General features: G+C 44.2%; 1 protein-coding gene across 1 annotated transcript; it reads left to right on the plus strand.

The window, feature by feature from the left end:
- Positions 1-1,757: 1,757 nt before the first annotated feature.
- Positions 1,758-18,367, plus strand: LOC119436104 (histone H3.v1-like). Its single transcript, XM_037702849.2, has 4 exons — positions 1,758-2,494; positions 3,890-4,265; positions 4,776-4,946; positions 16,624-18,367. The coding sequence occupies exons 1-4, from the start codon at positions 2,262-2,264 to the stop codon at positions 16,957-16,959; spliced, it is 1,116 nt and encodes a 371-aa protein (XP_037558777.1). The 5' UTR covers positions 1,758-2,261; the 3' UTR covers positions 16,960-18,367.
- Positions 18,368-20,122: the final 1,755 nt, after the last annotated feature.

Raw genomic sequence — 20,122 nt, forward strand, 5'->3', positions numbered from 1 at the left:
TATCATGCTCATCCTGCTCAGTCTCCATCCGTCAGGGGCTTTACCGTCCATTATCATTTTGCTCACTGCCTCTCTTAATGCTTTCTTAGATTTTGGGCCCAATGTCTTTATCAACATAATTGGGATGCCATCAGGACCTGTCGACGTGCTACTAGGAACCCTCTTCTCTGCCCTTTCCCACTCGCTTTGTGCCAGTGGAGCCACTGCACTGACTAGTCCATCCTCACCTGATTGAGCACATGCTATGTTTCGTTCTTTAAATTTTATTTCTGTCATCATTGTTCTTATATGTTCCATTGCCTCATCTCCCTCTAGTCGAACACCTTGAGCTGTAACTATAAACCTCTGCTCTAGGCTAGTCTTATTACTCAAGGAGTTGAGATGTTTCCAAAATTTCTTCGCTGCTTTTCTATCCTTTTTGTTTACTTCTGACAACCATTGGCTCCCCTTTCTTCTGATCTTCTCATTGATCAAATTGGATGCTTCCCTTCTACAGTTTAAGAAGTTGTTCCATTTTCTGCCTACATCAGCTTCTGGTTCACCCCTCTGCTTTGAATATCTGTGTTCCCTGGATGCTTCCTGGCGTTTCTCTATGGCCTTCTTAACCTCCTCATCCCACCAGCTCTTGGGTTTACGTCTTCTGTTCCCTTTTGTCCTGGCTCGTACCTTAGTAAGCTCTAGCTCAAATAGTCCTGTTAAATTTGCATATGTCCATCCTGTTTTTGTATCCTCTGAAATTACTTCCTCAATTTGCTGGGTTGCTATTTCAAGCTGCTTTTCCGAGTAAAATATATCCCACCTGGTTGTTCATCTTGCCTAGCTCCTACGTACCTACTTTCATTTCCCTTCTAAAACTCACCTTAATACGTTTGTGATCACTACCTAGACTTCTGGAGCCATATTCATCTATGCTGATTACATTTAGCCTATCGTGCATCCTATGTGACATTAGTGCATAATCTATCGTCGACTGCAGGCTCCCTACCTCCCATGTTATGTGCCCTTCACACTTCTCAGTACTGTTGCATACAACTAAGTCATGCATTTCACACATATCCAGCATCATGTTGCCTGTTGAGTCTGTGTACCCGTCCATGTCTTCTATGTGTGCGTTCATATCTCCTAGTATAATCTCCTAGTATAATCTCCTAGTATAATAAGTATAATATCTCCTAGCTCATTAACCGGGGTCGGCTGCGAGCGCTAGCTGCGGCGGCCGCTCCAAACCTGAACCACGTGACCCTGCCTCCGAGATTACAACGGCGTTTGTTGCGATCCCGGAGGCAGGACCCGCGGTCTCTCGTCAAGCCATTGGTCGAGCGCGTGCCAGCCTCGTTATCGTCACTTCCTCCGCAACAGGAAGTAGGGTTAGAGTCACTGGAACTCTAAGTAGGGTCGGCATCGAGCGCCGTCTCTCCGCGACCACCCTGAACTACGGGAACCTCCGCTCCAATGGGAAAACGAGCGACGCGGCAGGCATCTAGTAAAGGAGGCATTGTCTCGACCGTCACTACCACTTGACAATACAGTTATTGCAATACAGCTCACGCACTCCGCTGTGCTCATTTAGAATGCGTCTTGTACAGGAAAATTTATGATTAAGCAGGCAATAAAATGAACGACGGGCATTGATCGCTCCAATAGCGACGTTTGATCCAATTTCCAAGCAGCAGGTTAATAATATGTTTTCTATAATAAGGTTATTGTCGCGCTTCCACCAATCATCTTACAATAATTTTGCGCGTCATAAAAAAAAAAGAAAAAAAAAAAAACCTCTCCGATCATGCCAGGTGCTCGCCCGGCGCAGATTAATTGTAGCCGGGACAGTAATGTCGTTCAGTTGCGATGAAACATTAATTTCTACGTTCCTTTCGTGGAAACTCTCCGTTTCTGCAAACGCACCGGCAAGCTGCCGCCTGCGAGGCCGGACGACGCTTTCAAGAGTGGTCGACTACAGCGCCGCCGCTACTTTTCCGCACGAAAAGGCCCTCTCCACGGCCGCCGGTCGCGCCACTCAAAATATTCTCCAAGTTGGTTCTTTATTCTATGTGGGCAACCATGCAAAATGTTAGTTTTCCCGCGCTCATTGTAGCGGGCTTTTAAACATGCTACGGAAAGAGTAGTGAGTACAACGCATTTTCGTACTCCAAAACAAGTGCAAGAGTTGTGTGTGCATGTCGCCAAAACATTCTTCAAGTAGTTTGCTGACTCTCTGTCCCCTCAACGCCGTATAGCCGTAGAGCTGCTCAGTTCTGACAGACATGGCATCACAACGCTTTCTGCACTCAACTGCTAGCCCTGCTAGCGTTACAAGCAGCAGCTCAAGCTCGGCGCGGTCGCGTCCACGCAGCGGCCAGTGGCGAACTCTTGCAAAGTGGGCTATGTCAAGATCATCGTCAGAGGCGTCTCTCAGTTCGATTATGTTGAAAGAAAGTGATCATAAAGATGACTTGCGTAACGAGTCGCTGGCGCGTCAGCAGCATTCACTAACAAGGTCGGTATTCGTGCTCATAGTCTCATATATGAAACTTGAACTCTGTACTTGTGCTCTAGTGTACTATATTAGTACATACATTGTACAGAGAGAAGACACTTGTCTAGAACGCGCTCCTGACGGCCAAGGCAGCAGCCAGAACATTTAGGCGATCAGCAGAGCGAGAGGAGACATGTCATCTCATAAATGTAGTCGTGCATGCACATTAAGTCGGTTTTGTACCACGTGTTATAGCTAATGTCGCCAGCGCAGTCCACAGCACGCGCCTCGCGCTTTCTAGGCGGGTGTCTTAACCTCCGTACTAGCACCATTTCGTAAGTATGTCAACTTAATGCAATTCGTCAGGCCAGCTATGCAGCAAAGCAGTAGCGCACCACTGGATCTCTGCCGGAGGGGGGGGGGGGGGGGGGGGGGTTGACAGTTTGCTTTAGTTTGCCAATACCAACTAAACAGCACTAATTTTAATGTCTTACGGGAAATTGGCAAAAAATGCGCTTTTTGCGCAAGTTTGCGAGTGTGCAGACGATTGCGCGTCTTACATCTTAGTTGCAGTACTCAAAGGCGCAAGGAAAGAAAAGGGGTTAAACAAAAGGGGGCGGTTAACTTAGCCTCAGGGAGGGGGGGTTACAACCCCCCCCCTCCCCCCATCGGTGCGCCACTGCCGCAAAGGCACCTAAAAGAAGGGTGCGAATATTGCTCCTTAGCCTTGGCTGTTCTGTGCACTGCCTTGGCTTGTGTCACGGACATCAATTTTTGCTAAAATGCTAAATGTGTCACTGAAGATGATGGGGATCCTTCAAAGGCTGGGAAATAACCTCAATGCTACCACGATTTGAAGTGTTGCTCTTATGTGTGTAAAAGCTAAGCATGCAAGGTGCACAATTACAGGAAAAATTATTCCACAGCCTTTCTCTCTGACATCCCTTATAACTTATTTTAAATTTCCCTTGTCGTCTCCTGTCGGTTGCATTTAGTAATAGGGTTTTGGGCTGTGGCCTTATATGATAGTATGAACTGCAAAGTCATCATGGTGTCATAACTGTTTATTGCTAGTTGCCATAAGTTGCTAAGCTGTGACAGTCTAACCTGGTGAAAGTAAACTGTATTGCCTGCATAGTTTTGTTTTGTTTCAGGAGTACATCCAATTTTTGTGCATTTTGTGTATGCTTATGTTAATACACTAAACAGCCTCACATGGTGGGTTAGCCTGCAACAGAAAGCAATTCAGTCTAATTTTTCAGGTATTTCATTAGATTCCTCTGAATTTTGTAACAACGAAGTTACATGACGTGTGTCAAGTATAGGCAAAAAGCAGAAAGCCCATAATTTATTGGCATTATCTGTAGCAGTGGTTTGCTTTACTATGGGAGAAATTGCAAACCTTTGGTCATGCAGGAGCCCCCGGAGTCCATTGAGAGGCGACGCAAAATCCAGCTTACAGCATGAAAACGTGAAAAGGAAGCAAACAATGAGCGGTGCTGGCTTACCGCCAGAAATGTCGCCAAGAAAAATATCCCGGCCTAAGCCTGAAAAAGTGGCAAGCTCCAAGGCACCTCCATATTCTACTTCAGTAGCCAGTCCAGTAGTTGCAGCACCTCGCAAGTCATTCTGGAGTACTTATCGTGAAGAGGCTGCTTCTGATTCCTTGGCACAAAATGGTGTTCAACGCGGCAGGAAAAGTGCACCCGAAGAAAAGTCTGCTGACGGGTTCAGCAGAGCAAGGCAGGGACAGGCTAATGAAAGCTCGCCGCTTTCTACCAGAAGTAAACAGGTAAGACACCTGTTGATTAAGATGGGAAGCAGCACTGATGTTAAAAAAAAAAAACAAAAAAAAAAAAACTTCAGACTATTGGATGCTAGGGCGACTTGGAAAAGTTTAGCAACAGGCAAAAATATATATATATATATATATATATATATATATATATATTTCTTGTATTTCTTCTGCTCTGGCTCCACTGCACATGACCTTAATGTAAAAGCTATGTGCATATAAGGCCAGGGTATCTAAAGACTATGGTCCAAAGTTTTGGTAACTTAATGACTGCTACAGTGGCTGCCAATTTGCGCAACATGGGCTGTGATTTGTTACATGACATGCTACAAATCATAATGTGCATGCATTTTAGTCTGGTGGTATGAGATGATCATTCTACTGTCACTTTTCAGCATTCCCTTAGTTGTGATCTTACTCATATATATGTATGGTTAATTGCAAATCTTTAAAACATTGTTAGCGATACCTTGGCGCACGCAGTTGAAGACATAAGAGGATTTGCAGGGTGCTGCATATGGTTCATCTCGTGAAAAGGCCACTTCGGAGCATAAAAGAACACTGGCCTCAACTTCAAGTCCCAGGAGGACTTTGAAAGAAAAGTCAGCTGTCAAATTCACCACAGTTAGGCAGGGACGTGAATCTTCCACTTTGCAGACACCAAGTAAACGCAAGCAGGTGAGTGTAGATATTTTTTTTTCAAGGGGAAGAAAAAAAAAACAGTAAATAAAAAGTGCATTTATTACAAACTGATCAGCTTCAAGCTGCTGCAGAGGTTGTGAGAGCATCAAAAATTAAATGTTTTCACCTTCTGTCTTATGGATGCATAGCATTGCTTTGAACTGTCCTTCACTCAAATGATACAGCTGTTCTCTCACGACTACTTTACAGTAATGTTTTAATGTCTACCTCCTTGTTGTAAAGAAGGTAAAGTAATGGCAAGACCTGGAGCTGTTGCTGACTTGAGGCTTTCGTTCATTCCATGAAAAGCCATGAATCATGTTGGAGCACTGCGCTGTACTGCTGCCAGTCCCAACTAAAAAAATGTCATTTCCCCCTGTCGTAAAAGGTCAAGTGCTTTGCTGGTGCATCATAGCCTTTTGAAGTAGACAAACAAATGTCTTCTTCAACATCGCTTATACCCAAGTCAGACGGGCATATTTAGTGGCACTTCGAGCAAGTGCACTTCACCTTGCTGAGTGTCAATTCGACTGCGTTATGGCGGCGTGGTGCTAGACGGCAAAACAAAGTGTCGTTAGGGATTGATGACAATGCCGATTCAGAATTGTAGAGCCATTGGTACAGCTTGATATATTTGTTAGCATTTTGAGTTTTAGAAACGTTACTCTTATATTACAAAAAGAAATGCTTATTTAGAAGAAGTTTTGCAATAAAAAAATTAAGATATCATAATCTCGTTAACACTTCAGTTTGCTTTGAGTCAGTACAAGCACGGAACGTATCCAAAATCCAAAGATTCAAAATGGCGCACTCCACAGCAGATGATTTGGCGCAGCAAAACCGCCTTCGCTCTAGCAGACAGCACGGCTCCCACGGCGCGGAGGATGGACGCTTTTACACCATGACATCATGAAATCCACCTGATGCCAGCTGGGTGCAATCGTCATGAGCTGAGACAAGACATCATCGCAGCCAAGCAAACACACTTGATCGTAGCCAAGTGAGTTCGCCGAACGCACTCGCTGGCAAGTGCACTCCATGACAAGTGCACTCCTTAGCACGTATCACTAGACCTTTCCGCCTGACAGCATGCTAGTGACACTAAATGCGAAGTGCACTCGCTCAAAGTGTCACTAAATTTGCCCGTCTGACTGGGTTATTAGCCTCTCCTTGCTCTTCCTTCTGCTTGCCATCTTTAAAGGCCAACTGCACCAAAATTGAATTCGCTTTGGCTAAATTTGTTATATATACCGTTGAACCATTCTTGGAAAAGCTGCAGTACTGTTAATTGTATAGTTTTTTGGTTAGCAGTCTTAAAACAGCACCTAAGCAAATGATGCGTGCATCTAGTGGTGTCGCGATGACGCAAGTTTTAGCGCGCTGCATCTGAGATTTTACAGCGGGTATTCGGGCTGGCTCACATCGCCACGCCTGGAGAACCACTAAGACCAATCTGAATCGGAGCACACAATACTTCGAGCGTATCAGTGGTGAGAAAGCTCATTGCGGCACCCCGCGGTGGCCGTAGTATCCATGCTATGCAGCAGTGTGGCTTCCCAGTTTACACAGGTGCGCTGTTACAATCGCGGAGGTTATGCACTTCAATCGGCAGTGGCGATGTTCTTTTCAGTTTCAGTGTCAAAAACGACAATTTTTTCGTGGTTTTCGTGACACTTCCCTCATATTTCAGATGTCAAGTTTTGCACGGAGTCTCCTCTATATATACATTATCTTAAATTAGGTTTTTTAGGGGGTCCAAAATTTTGTTGCAGTTGGCCTTTAATCCTGTGTGGCATTTGAAGTGGTAAGGTTTGGGTGAGAAGTAGCTCAACCATGTCAGTGTGGCTTGAAGTACCCGAGGCCACTGTAGACTTATGCACACACCCATGAGGAATGGTATGCAAACATAGGTGCACCAAAAAAATGCTAAAACCATGTAAGAGCATTCAGAGCTCCAACTAAAAATTCACAAATGGCTATAAGGGATGAAGACGGTAACATCTTCGAAGGATACGATGCGCTGTGATACATCAGAGATGTTATTAGGAATAACTTCGGCACAAAAGAAAGCATAGTCATGACGCATAGTCATGACTCAAGCAGATCACGCAACAACGGAGAAACTTGAGTTATCAAAATTTAGCACAGAAAACTTTTAGTTGTTGTGCTCACTTCACAGGTTTCACTTGTGTGCAGAATTGAAGCATGCATGGCAAACACATGACTGGCTTGCCAGGACATTCTCCGCAGAAATTGATCACTTCCCTCGCTTTCACCCTTGCATCATTTGGGCTACTGCTGGTTCTGATGGACGCATTGCAGCCAGGGTAGCACCATCGAGCTTTGCGTGCCAAGCCCAACGCAACTTCAAATACTGCTGCCACTCTGCTACATTGTTTCAACCGCGCCACCCCTGTAATAACGCAAAAAGATAGTTATACAACACCCATTCAAGGAATTGTTACAGACCTGCAAGACCTGTTAAACAGAGCTCCGCTTTCACACTTAACGGTAAGATACTTTTGCTCAATATCAACTAATCAAGGGACATTATAAGGCTAACATGGGCAATATTTTTTTCTTCTTGCTACTCTACCAGGCAGAGGCACGAGCTTACCATAACCCCTCTATGCACACGCAATAATTGTTTTAAGTATTCGTGCTTTCTATGCGCCATAGTCAACTGGAACAAGCTAAACAATACAATAGTTTCAGCGACCTCAGTGTCAATGTTTTCCTTACAATTAAAGCATGCGCTTACTACTTGAATTGGCTTGTACCCGCATAACCCTCGCTGTCTTTTTTTTTTTTTTTTTTACAGCGAAGCTGTTAAGGGCTCAGTCTCCAATGGTCGTGACTGCATGTTGAAAAAAACCTCTCGTGGGGTGTATGCTGTATGTGCGAGTGAAAGCCCGCGAGGAACGCATTCTTTCACGGGGAGCGAACGCACGGCGGAGAGTAAACGCGACTTCTTCCGTCACGCAAAAGGCCGTGGGTTGACGGGAGGTGACGTTTAGATCGACGTTTAGTAGTTGCGGCACTAATTGCGTATCTTGCGACCGGGCGCAAGGGGAACTGGCGACTCAATCACCCACGCCAAAGGAGGAAAGCGGGAAGGCAGCACGGAAAGGAGGGAGTGCAGCTCTTGCTGTGCGAGCAATTAACTGCGTACTTGTACTTTGCGCGGCGACGGGCAGTTGCACGCACCGTATCTTGAAAGCAATCTGCAACATGGCTCCAACCTTTGTATGCGCTGTGCTTTTGCCACTCAGTTTCCGTTGAAGCGATAGACCACACGGACCTTTGCTCGCTGCTGCTAGCACGCTTGCTCACGCCAGTGTTTTGACAGCGGTTGTGTGCAGTCATCGGGAGTGTGATCTATACATGTTTGCGTGTGCGCGCTGGCACCATCCTTGTTGATTCAGTTAGTAAACGAATGTGTCCAAGTTTATACAGCCGATAAAACTACTATCCTTACTCCGTATAGCTCGCTAATAATTTGCGATCGCTATTGATGCTTCGCCTTTTGGGGGAAACTGCGTCTTTTTTGTTTCGCACTTTTAATATTTCAGTCTCAGAAGATTTAATAAAAGGCATGTGCTGCCAGTGTTTTGTTTCATGACATTTGTTTATGGGCTGTCATTCTCAAAATTCTGAGGAGCTGTATAAACTTGGCCCCGCAGGGGCGTCTGCGCAAGCAGGCGTTTGGTGAGTTGCGCCACCACGGACCCGAGCACACGAGGGTTGGACCCTCCCATGTTTAACCGTGCGTGGCTTAGCCGTGTCCGGGGAAAAGGGGATCCTGGGGGTTGAGCCGATGCTGAGTGCTTGGACCTTTATGGCCCCTCGGCGGAGGCAACACACCCCTTTGGCCTTGGCTTCACGTAGACGGCACTCCCGGACTGACCCATCCGGGAGAAATCGGTAGTTGCCTTTTCCTATCCTCCTCTCCAACCTTCGTCTTTCTCTCTTACTTTTAATCTTTCCTGTCTTCTCCCCTTTTCAATATTACTTCCGATCTTGGCAGCGAGGGTTAACCCTGTGTGAGTAGCCTGCCTAGGTTATTTCATATTCGGTTATAGTGGTGACGTACAGCTGGCGTCTGCAGGGCCTATGTTTACAGGCACTGCAGCGTCCCCTAGTAGGACTCCATGGTGGGTGGCTGGCGTTTCTGCCGAAACATGAATGTTTGCATGGCTAGTTCTTTTCCCGTGCTTTCTGATCGCCCCCAAAAGAGAGGGTGCACCGAAGAAGTTCTTAAATTTTTTGGCCGACAAGTTGAGAACTTTCCACGCTACCACGTGGTATATAGTGAGAAAACTGAAAAGACCGTGAGAGTGATCTCACCCTTTATTGTTACAAAGACTCTGACAGAGACTATAGGACCAGGTTACAAGGCGACGAGGATGGCCAGCGGTGACCTCCTTCTGGAACTCCGTGATAAGGAACAGCATGATAAACTACAGAATCTAGTGTCGTTTAGAGACTTTCCTGTGACTGTGACCCCGCACCGCACCATGAACACCACCCGCGGTGTTATTTCTGATGACGACCTGTTGGAGCTCCCCGAAGATGAACTTTTGGAAGGATTCAAAGAACAAAATGTTTTGACTGTAAATCGAATCAAGATGAGGCGCGATGGCAAGGAGCTAAAGACAAAACATATAATTATTACTTTTGGTTCTAGTGTCCTACCCGAGACCATTGAAGCCAGATACATTAAATTACGTGTCAGGCCATACGTGCCAAACCCTCTTCGATGCTTCAAGTGCCAAAAATGCGGCCACAGTTCGCAGAACTGCCGAGGCTGTCAGACTTGTGCGAAATGCAGTGCAACTGAGCATCTCTCTGAATCATGCGAAAACTCTCTCCACTGTGTGAACTGTGATGGGGAGCACGCCGCATACTCGCGGTCCTGCCCATCATGGAAAAGGGAAAAAGAAATTGTCACGAATAAAGTTAAACAAAACATTTCATTCAAAGAGGCATGAAGGCAGGTGTCCTACCTGCCGAAAACCAGCTTTGCCGATGTGACGCGTCAGGGGGCAGCGTCGCAGCGGCTTCCGGCTGCTGTCCGGCCCACGCGTAGTGAGTCGGCGGTGAAGCCATCTGCCCCCTCGGCGGCTGCAGCTAGCACTGCTCCGCCATCCCAGAAGGGGCCATCGACCTCCGAGCTGGTGGCCTCCAAGGTCTCGTCCCTCGAGACGAGGCCTTCACCGCAAACAAACCGCTCTCAAGAGCGGGTGTCCAGCGTGCCGCAAGAGCCAATGGACACATCTTCAAGCCAGACGGCGCAGCCAGCGCGCGCCTAAGCAGCGGCGAGAATTTCTCGACCGCTCCAAAAAAGAAAAAGCCCCCATCACAGGGCCCAACAAGGGCTCTGTAAGTTAAGTTAGTGTTTTTTACACGAGACACACAGCACAAACATCGTCTGCAACATGGCCACACAGATACTACAGTGGAACGTCAGAGGACTACTTCATAACCTTGACGACATCACAGAACTCGTACATAAATTTAATCCGAAGGTGCTGTGTGTCCAAGAAACTCACTTAAAACCTACACAGTCCAACTTTCTCAGGCAATATGCCATTTTCCGTAAAGATCGTGACAACGCTTCTGCCTTGTCCGGAGGTGTAGCCATAGTTGTAAATAAGTCTGTTGCTTGCCAACAGTTTGCCCTTCACACGTCTCTCGAGTCTGTATCTGTGCGAGCAATTTTATTCAACAAGCTTATAACGATTTGCTCCATTTACATACCACCCAACCATCACCTCAGTAAAACGGATTTTTACAGCCTCATCGACCAGCTCCCAGAACCATACATTATCACTGGTGATTTTAATGCTCATCATACCCTTTGGGGAGACTCGCGATGCGAGAGGTCGACTCATTGAAAACTTCCTTGTTAACTCCAGTGCGTGCCTCTTCAATAAGAAGGAACCAACATATTACAATATCCATCATAGTTCATATTCATCAATAGACCTGTCAATTGGCTCTGCCTCACTTTTCCCTGATTTAGAATGGCATGTAATTAAAAACCCATTCGGAAGTGATCATTTCCCAGTAACCCTAAACTTAGTAACCGAACATGACTCTCTTCCCCATGTTCCTCGCTGGAAACTGGCCTCAGCTGACTGGGAATGCTTTAGGGAATCCACGTACTTATCATGAGATTTTATAAATAATTTTACTATAGATCATGCCGTATCATATTTTACTGCTTTCATCATTGACGCCGCTGAGAAGTTCATTCCTCAAACAAGTGGCACTTCATTCAAAAGACGGGTCCCCTGGTGGAATAACGATTGTAGACAGGCACGAAGGAAACAAAATAAAGCTTGGGGCAAACTACGTGAATGTCCTACGGCTGAAAACCTAATAGAATTTAAACATGTTAAATCCCAGGGAAGAACGACGCGAAGACAGGCTAAGAGGGCAAGTTGGGAGAGGTTTCTCTCAAGTATCAATTCGTATACTCAAGAGGCAAAAGTATGGGACAGGCTAATGAGGCTAAAGGGAAAAGAAATCCATCCCTTGCCGCTAGTGAATGACGAAGCGAACAGCTTGGAAGACCAAGCTGATGCTCTTGGCGAACGCTTCGAGCGCGTGTCTAGTTTGAATAATTATTCCGAGGCATTCCTTAAGCACAAACAAATCGCAGAACGCAAGGCTATTGACCGTAAATGCAGACAGAACGAACCCTATAACATGCCTTTTAACATCGCCGAATTGAGAGCCTCCTTGACTGCATGTTGGAGCTCTGCACCTGGACCCGACAGGATCATGTACGACATGATTAAACACATTCACAGTGACACTCAAATAACGCTACTCGCACTTTTCAATGCTATATGGGCTGCCGGGTACCTACCTACTGCATGGAAAGAATCCCTTGTCGTTCCTATTTTGAAACAAGGTAAAGACCCCACATTAGTAACAAGTTACCGCCCAATAGCCCTCACAAGTTGTATCTGCAAACTCTTTGAAAAAATGATAAACCGTCGCCTTTTACACTTCCTTGAGTCAAATAAAATTCTTGATCCATATCAGTGCGGCTTCAGAGAAGGACGGTCTACAACCGACCATCTCGTGCGCATCGAAGCAAACATTCGTGATGCTTTCATACATAAACAATACTTCTTATCCGTGTTTCTCGATATGGAAAAGGCGTACGATACGACTTGGCGTTACGGAATCCTATGCGATCTGTCAGCAATGGGCATCCGCGGTAATATGTTAACCATTATTGAAAGCTAGCTACACAACTGCACATTCTGGGTTAAAATAAGTAATGCACTGTCGCGTCCATTTATACAAGAAACAGGTGTACCCCAGGGAGGCCTGCTCAGCTGCACACTGTTTATCGTGGAGATGAACACACTTCGTGCCTCATTACCACCGGCTATATTTTATTCTGTCTACGTGGACGATATACAAGTGGGCTTCAAGTCCTGTAACCTGGCCGTGTGCGAGAGACAGGTACAGCAGGGGTTGAACAAAGTGTCTAAGTGGGCAGACGAAAACGGGTTCAAAGTTAACCCCCACAAAAGTTTTTGTGTTCTTTTCACAAGAAAGAGAGGCCTGATTCCAGATCCTTGTGTAGGACTGTGTGGACAGCAAATACCTGTGAACAAAGACCACAAGTTTTTAGGCATTATACTTGACTCTAAGCTAACTTTCATTCCGTACATCAAATATCTCAAAGCAAAATGCCTAAAAACAGTGAACCTAATGATTATATCTCGCACAACATGGGGCAGCGACAGGAAGTGTCTATTAAACCTTTATAAGAGTCTGATTCGTTAACGACTAGATTATGGGGCTGTAGTATATCACTCTGCCGCTCCAAGCGCACTGAAGATGCTAGATCCCGTTCACCATCTAGGTATCCGCCTGGCCACCGGCGCTTTCAGAACAAGCCCTATTGAAAGCTTATATGTAGAATCGAATGAATGGTCACTCCATCTGCAGAGATCATACAGCACTTTCACATATTTCCTCAAAGTACACTCTAATCATGAACATCCGTGTTCGAAGACCATTAATGATTTGACATGTACTACACTTTTCCATAATCGACCCTCTGTGAGACAGCCTTTTTCACTGCATGTGAGGGAGCTTAGCGTTGAAATGGATGTCCCACTCCTCGAACATTGCATAATGCCTCCAGCTAAACTGCCACCTCCTTGGGAGTGGCAGCTGATAGAATGCGATATATCTTTTGTAAAAGTTAAAGTACGCAGCAGTCCTCGAAATTCGAATGCATTTCCGTGAACTCCAATCTAAGTATTCGTGTACTGCATTCTACACCGACGCATCAAAATTGCACGCTGGCGTATCTTATGCATCAATTGGTCCCTCTTTCTCTGAATCGGACGTATTGAACCCTTATACAAGCATCTTTACTGCAGAAGCCTATGCAGTGCTGTCTGCGGTTAAACACATTAATAAATTAAAACAACAGAATGCAATAATATTCACGGACTCCTTAAGTGTCGTAAAGCCACTAACGTCTATAAGAATACAAAAAAATCCTGTTTTTATTGAGCTTTATACATACCTGTGCAATATTTATTCATCTGGTAGACATGTGACAATATGCTGGGTTCCTGGCCATAGAGGCATTGAGGGTAATGAACTGGCAGACAAAGTGGCCACATCAATTACATCTCAAGCTATTAATCTTGCCGCTGCTATTCTTGCCACAGATCTCAAGCCTTTTTTGCGAACGAAACTGCGAAACCACTGGTAACGTTTATGGGACGCCGAAACAAATAATAAGCTCCACTTGATTAAACCACAGTTAGGTTTCTGGCCCTGTACAATAAAAACACGACGAACTGATGTCCTATTCTGTCGTCTCAGAATAGGACGCACATATGGTACTCACAATTTTCTGTTGACTGGTAACGAGCCTCCAACCTGTGGTTAATGTGGTGAGAGGCTGACCGTCCTCCATGTCCTCCTGAAGTGTCGGGAAGCCGAAACAGAGAAGAAAACATTTTCCTCTTGCATACAGCTATTGTGTCCCGCTCCATCCCTCCATGTTTCTTGGTAAAGAACCACTCTTTACAACCAAAGCAGTCCTCGCATTCTTGAACGATGTTGTCCTACATGTCATAAGCCCAATAAATTCGTAGCACATCCTCTCTCCAGAGGATGCCGCTGTGACAGTAGTTCAGTATAGCACCTGCCTCCAGGCTCTTGGGGTTCAAGGGCTCTGTTTAGGCAGTAGTGCTTTTGCCAATTACTACATGTGAAATAACTTGAATATCGTCATTGATCATTGTCATAACCTTATTACATGCAGATTTTACGCTCTTTACAGCGACTATTTTTAGGCCCCTTTACAGCCATCTAATGTTTTATCCACACCTCATAATTCACTATTCATGTACCACTGACATGCCATTATCATCGCCTTGGCGCTCTTTGGCCACATCTGGCCCTTGTGCCAATAAACCCCACTATTCATCATCACGTATAAACTTGGACATGTAGCAGCACCAGCAACGCGCAGAACTGTTGTTGATGGCGGCGGCGTTGGTGACATGTTTATGAAGAACGTGCCAACCTTTGCCGTACACCTTGTGGCGGTGTACTGTAGCGACCATAAGGCCATGGTCCCTGTGGTCACTAAATAAATAAGAACCACCGGATCATATATATTTTTAATTCTTTAATAGTTCAAATAACCAATTACACCATCACATCTTAATAGTCATAATTGGAAATACATAATTCTCACCATAGTACAGCTTCGCTGGTCTTCCATCTCCACCCCAGTGGAAGGGCTGATAGCTTTTTTTTATATATATATATAGATTGGGAACTTACTAGTTGAATTCAACTGTACCCGCATTAACTATATCGTGCAGCTACTACATATTGTATCTGTGATATCTTGTAAGCTGTATCTATTGATGTATATGTATTCCCCATTATTCAACAATAACGTTCTGTACTACCCTGCTAAAATCGCGGAAAGGTGATTGCAGTATGCATAAATAAAATAAATAATAAATAAATTTGGCGTCCGCATAACGGGAATACAGGCCTTGACCAACGATACAGTGAACGTGTTAACATACAAGCACTTGGTCTTTTGTGTGCGCTGCAGTTTAAAGGGACATTAAAGGCAAATATAAAGTTGACGTGGACTGCTTTACAATAATTTCAGAAACCTCGCAATGTTTGTTTCACGCCAAGAAAAGACTTAATACCCCTGTCACACGGGCACTCGAAAGTCTTTTGAGCAAAAAGACTTCTCCTGGAAAAGAGTTTCGTCCGCAGACAGATTACAGGGAATGATCTCTTTTTCAGAAGCTGTCTTTTCTGGAAACCGGGAGTATCATATATTAAAGAAAATAAGCAATTGCATATTTTTCTGTCATCTAAGCTCATCATAGAAAATAAGTTTGTCTTGCAAACGCGAGAAAAAGAAGCATAATGTTGCCAGACGTGTGCACTTAGCTAGTTCCCCAAACGCTTTTTCAACTACTACAATAAATCTTTACATTAACGTTTCTTAATCTGGCGTTGTTAAATTTATTTGAAAAACGTGCAAAACAGTAAGTTTTCCCCTTATATTTCGAGATGCATCAGTTTATTTTGGTCGATTTTGTTTCGAACGCTAGCGCCATGCTTTCGGTAGCATGTTCAGAAGGAAACACTAAAAAGATATTGACGGGGCCGTGTGTCTACTGCACAACACCTCTTCATTAAAAAGTCTTTTAACTTGGTAAAAGACTGCTTACATAAAAGAGTTTTTGCGTGCTCGTGTGACATAGGTATTAGTTTACGAGAAAATTGCATCTGAAGGGTCTGAATACATTTATCGCATTTCAAATCTTCCGCCACCCAACCAGTAAGTGGTGACGTTGCATATGCCATCCCCGCCCTTTGCTGCTGTCGATGAGTAAAACAGTGCCTGAGAGACGGCAGTACGGATTTTCGCACAAAACGCAAACGCGCGGCCATGGAGAAACCGAGCGAAGACAGAGTGTTGGATTCGCCGCTGCAGCTGCTTTTTGGTCATGTGGCATGGACCGTTCGGGTATCCCGCAACATCAGATGGAAGTGAAATTCCCTGCTACTTGCAGTTTGTGCGAGTTTCATGAGCCAGCAAAACCAGTGTACCACTGCGCGATAACAAAACTACTGAAACGCGAAAGCACGGGCGCCGCAGATTTAAGCGAAAATGAAATATTTCGACCGCCCACGTCATCGTCAAGGGTAATGTCAATGAGTTCTTTTTTCTCAAAATGAAATAGAACTGGACAAGTTGCATTTTCTTTCGTCTTCAAATGCAACACAATGATGGTTTTATAACGAGTGGTTGAGTACTAGTCACAGAATTTAAATGAGGAGTGCCTTCATCATCGAGCAAGTACTTAAATGTCCCGGGGGAGTCTATAATCATGTCCTGTATTTGCCTCAATTTCTCTATTACTAAGGCTCTGTTCACGATAATATTGACACCTCAGAGATTTTTGAGCACTAATCTGAGCCTCTTTAGCTTGATTCAATATTTGCCTTTAGTATCCCTTTAAGCATGAAATTTAATGTGGCCTTTTAGGTACTGAGCTGCACTTTTACAAGGGCTTGTGAAAATGGCATTTAAGCACTTCCATGCTTCTTTGTAATCAATGTGCTTTGTTTCCTGCAGGTTGCACCCAAAAAAGTTGCGAGAAAGCCAGTAGGATACAAAGTGCTGCAAGAGATTGCGCATTATCAGTCATCTGCAGTGACTCTCATCCCCTGCCTTCCATTTGCTCGTGTGGTGCGCGAGATTCTTTTTCGTATAACTGGTGATGATTTTAAGATGCAGAAACTGGCCCTGAAAGCGCTCCATGAAGCCAGTGAAGTAGTCATTGTGGCACTTTTGGAAGGTACTAATGTTCTGGCTCATCATGCTCATCGTGTCACAATTATGAGCAGGGATTTAGCTGCTTTGCTTACCTTGATAAAAAGCTATGGCAACCTGCAAGGCTGCCTCTCCTAAATGGATTAGGCCTTTTTATGGTGCTTTTAATGTGAAATAGTCATGCACAACAATGAACGATTTTCCAGGTCTGTGTGGCAACAACGAAAATAGTGAGAAACTTTAATGGCTTTCATTCTGCTTCATTCAAAATCAAGTTTGACTTATCCAGTTACTTTTGAGTGAAATTTGTTTATTATCGTGCTTGTATTTCATTGTATACTATTTGAGATGTCAAATAGTACAAATACAGTGGTTTAAAAGCTTGTGTACAATATGAATCTGAATTTAGCATGAGAGGGGGGCCATTTAGAGGCTGCAAAATAGGAAGAAGAAAAAAAAGATAGGTACCATATGACCTTGGTTTTTGTCATAAGATTAAAAATTGCTCATACCCCTGAAAAACTTTGGCACATCAATATAATACAAAAAAGCAAATTTCATGTGCCAAAATCTAGAACGCCTCATGATATGCAGGATTTTGTGGTACAATTCAGACTGATACGATTAAGTCAAAATTTCCATGTGGCTTGTGGCCAGGTATTCTGGATTTATATTTTAAGCCTGCCTGGAGAAAGCTACATGTGTGATGACTCTTCAATGGCACCTACAGATGCCTACTGCAAGTCCAACATGGCTAGTACTGTTTCACAATTTGTAGATTTCCTGCTCCAACTGAAAGGTTACCATCTACAGCAGGGGGCATTATTGCTGGTGAGAGGGCACACTTAGCATGCATCTGGAGCTCTTGAAGTGTAAATTTACTTCATAGCCACAACCATATCTCCCGGCCCCTTCATATTTCACTTGATACACATCATGTACATAAAGTACATCCTATTTTTGCTAAAGCAGAAATATTTCAAAATTTGTTCCTTTTGTAGTCAGTTTCTGAGTGGAATGCTTTATCATCAAACGTTGTTGCATTAACAGATTACTCTTCATCTAGGTCAGCTTATCGTCTTTCTTAAAATGATGTTTTCTGAACTTGCTTTTGTTGTTGTGCCACTTTTTCATGTAGGTTTTGGTGTCATTGCTGATCTCTTATATTTCTGTTTACTGTGCTACACTGTTCCACAAAGGACAAAATTAAAAACTCGCACACATGAGAGCAATATTTTACAGGTACCACATGTGCGTAATATTGTGCACTGACACAAGTGCGCTAACTGCATACCCATGTGTGTCAGTTTCTTTTATTTTGTACTTTGTGTAACGTCAGTATAGCACAGTATACAGAATGATGTCATACCAAGTAGCACAAGTTGAAGCCTTACTGATCTCTTACTTTTTTTAGTTTATATATGGACACATCTACTTTTTATTCCTTACTTGCTTTTACCATAATTTTTTTACTGATTGTATGTCCCCCCCAATGTAATGCCCACATATGGGTCCTTATAGTGTAAATAAATGAAATGAAATTGAAGTAACCTCGTTAAGGATTGTCATCATGCTTGTGCCAGTATTGTATAATGCATGTTGTAGTAGCCTTCTTCTGAATGAAGATAACATGAGTAGTGAATGAGGTTTTCTGCCTTATAATAATGTGCAAGCGGCATAACTTTTTCCGGTCATATGGTTCTGTACTATTTGTTCTAATACTGCTTCCGACGTGATGCTGTCAGCCAACCAATATCCATTGAATGTCTGCAGTATTTCTTCTATCCCCCCCCCCCCTTTTTTTTTCTATCCATTTAACATTTAGAGAAAACACCCGACTACATACGTCCGTCGTTAGTGATTGATCGATGGGGTTTTCCGTTCTAAAGCAACACATGCAGTACCATGAGAGACGACATAGTGCAGGGCTCCGGCATAACTTTGTCTTACTAATGTGCACACAATTAATGCTTGGTACATAAGTGTTCTTGCTTCGCACTCCCGTCAGAGTGCCGTTGTGGCAGCTGGGAATCAAACCCACGACCTCATGCCCAATAACAAGACTTATAGAGTGTCACACGGTGCACTTTGATTGCATTTTTCATTTGTGATTGCCTCCTTTGCACAAGCTGCGAGCAGGAGCCAATCACAGTCGAGAATTTCGATCGGGCTCGATCGAGATAAGAAGTGGCTATTTGGCACCGGTACTAGCTTCTAAGCCACCATGGTGGTCACAGCGGACATTAATTCATCAGGCATTAAAGGTCAATCCTGTGAATGACCGTGAACCATCCTCCCTATGCTAGCCAAAACTGTTTCAATTGTCACTGTAAAACACGACTAAAATGGCGCCACTGCTCTGCTGTTAACTGCTCTCAACTACTGTAAACGGGCCTTTCATCGTACAAAAGTGCCCTAATATTGTTGAAAATCAGGAAGCGGAGCCGAAGTAGAGAACGTCTTGTTTATTCGACGTTTGCAAAAACAACAAAAAAAAATGCAGGCGCTCGCTCGTGTCCACGCTCGCTTGTCACTTCCTCCTCTTCTCTTCTTTTCCGGAGCAAAATATTTAACAGCTCCCAGCCGAACAATTTGCGGGTGCTTGCTTCTTTTCAAGACGGAGCTTGTCCAGCAGATTCTAGGTGGTACAGCATCTGTACCAGTCTCCGCAACGTGTTGCCATTAGAAGTGTGCACTTTGCATGAGCGAACTTTGCCGTCGCTGCCCGGAAATAATTCTGTCACTTGTCCCATCTTCCACAATTGTCTCGGCGAGTTTAATTATTTTATCAGTAGTAGGTCTCCAAGCTTCACCGATTCTGATTTTCTAGTTTCATTAATATGAGCTGAACGAAGTTCTTGGAGGTACTCTCGTCGCCACCGGTTCCAGAGATTGTTTAGCACTTGTTTTCTGTTCCCATCTTCGTTGAAGTAATTCGCGCAACGACAGTGTCTCTTGATGCTGTGCTCGACAAGTCTGGAGGAAGCATAGTCAATCTTTGGCCTATGAGGAAATGACTTGGCGTAAGCGTCGTTGGTTCAGAGGCTTCTGGATACACAAATGTTATCGGTCGTGAATTTATCATCGCTTCAACTTGATATAGCGTTGTCAAAAGTTCTTCATAGTTAGAAATTATTTCCCAGTGTTTTCTTCAATGTAGACTTCACAGATCTAATGAGTCGTTCCCAAAATCCTCCCCACCAGGGAGCTTGTTCGGTGATAAATTTCCAAACAATCCTGTGACTTCCGAAATACGATAGTACTTCCTGTTATTTCATTAATCCATAAAGTCGCTGGATCT

This window comes from Dermacentor silvarum, chromosome 1, assembly GCF_013339745.2.
Source record: "Dermacentor silvarum isolate Dsil-2018 chromosome 1, BIME_Dsil_1.4, whole genome shotgun sequence".
Lineage (NCBI taxonomy): Eukaryota > Metazoa > Arthropoda > Arachnida > Ixodida > Ixodidae > Dermacentor > Dermacentor silvarum.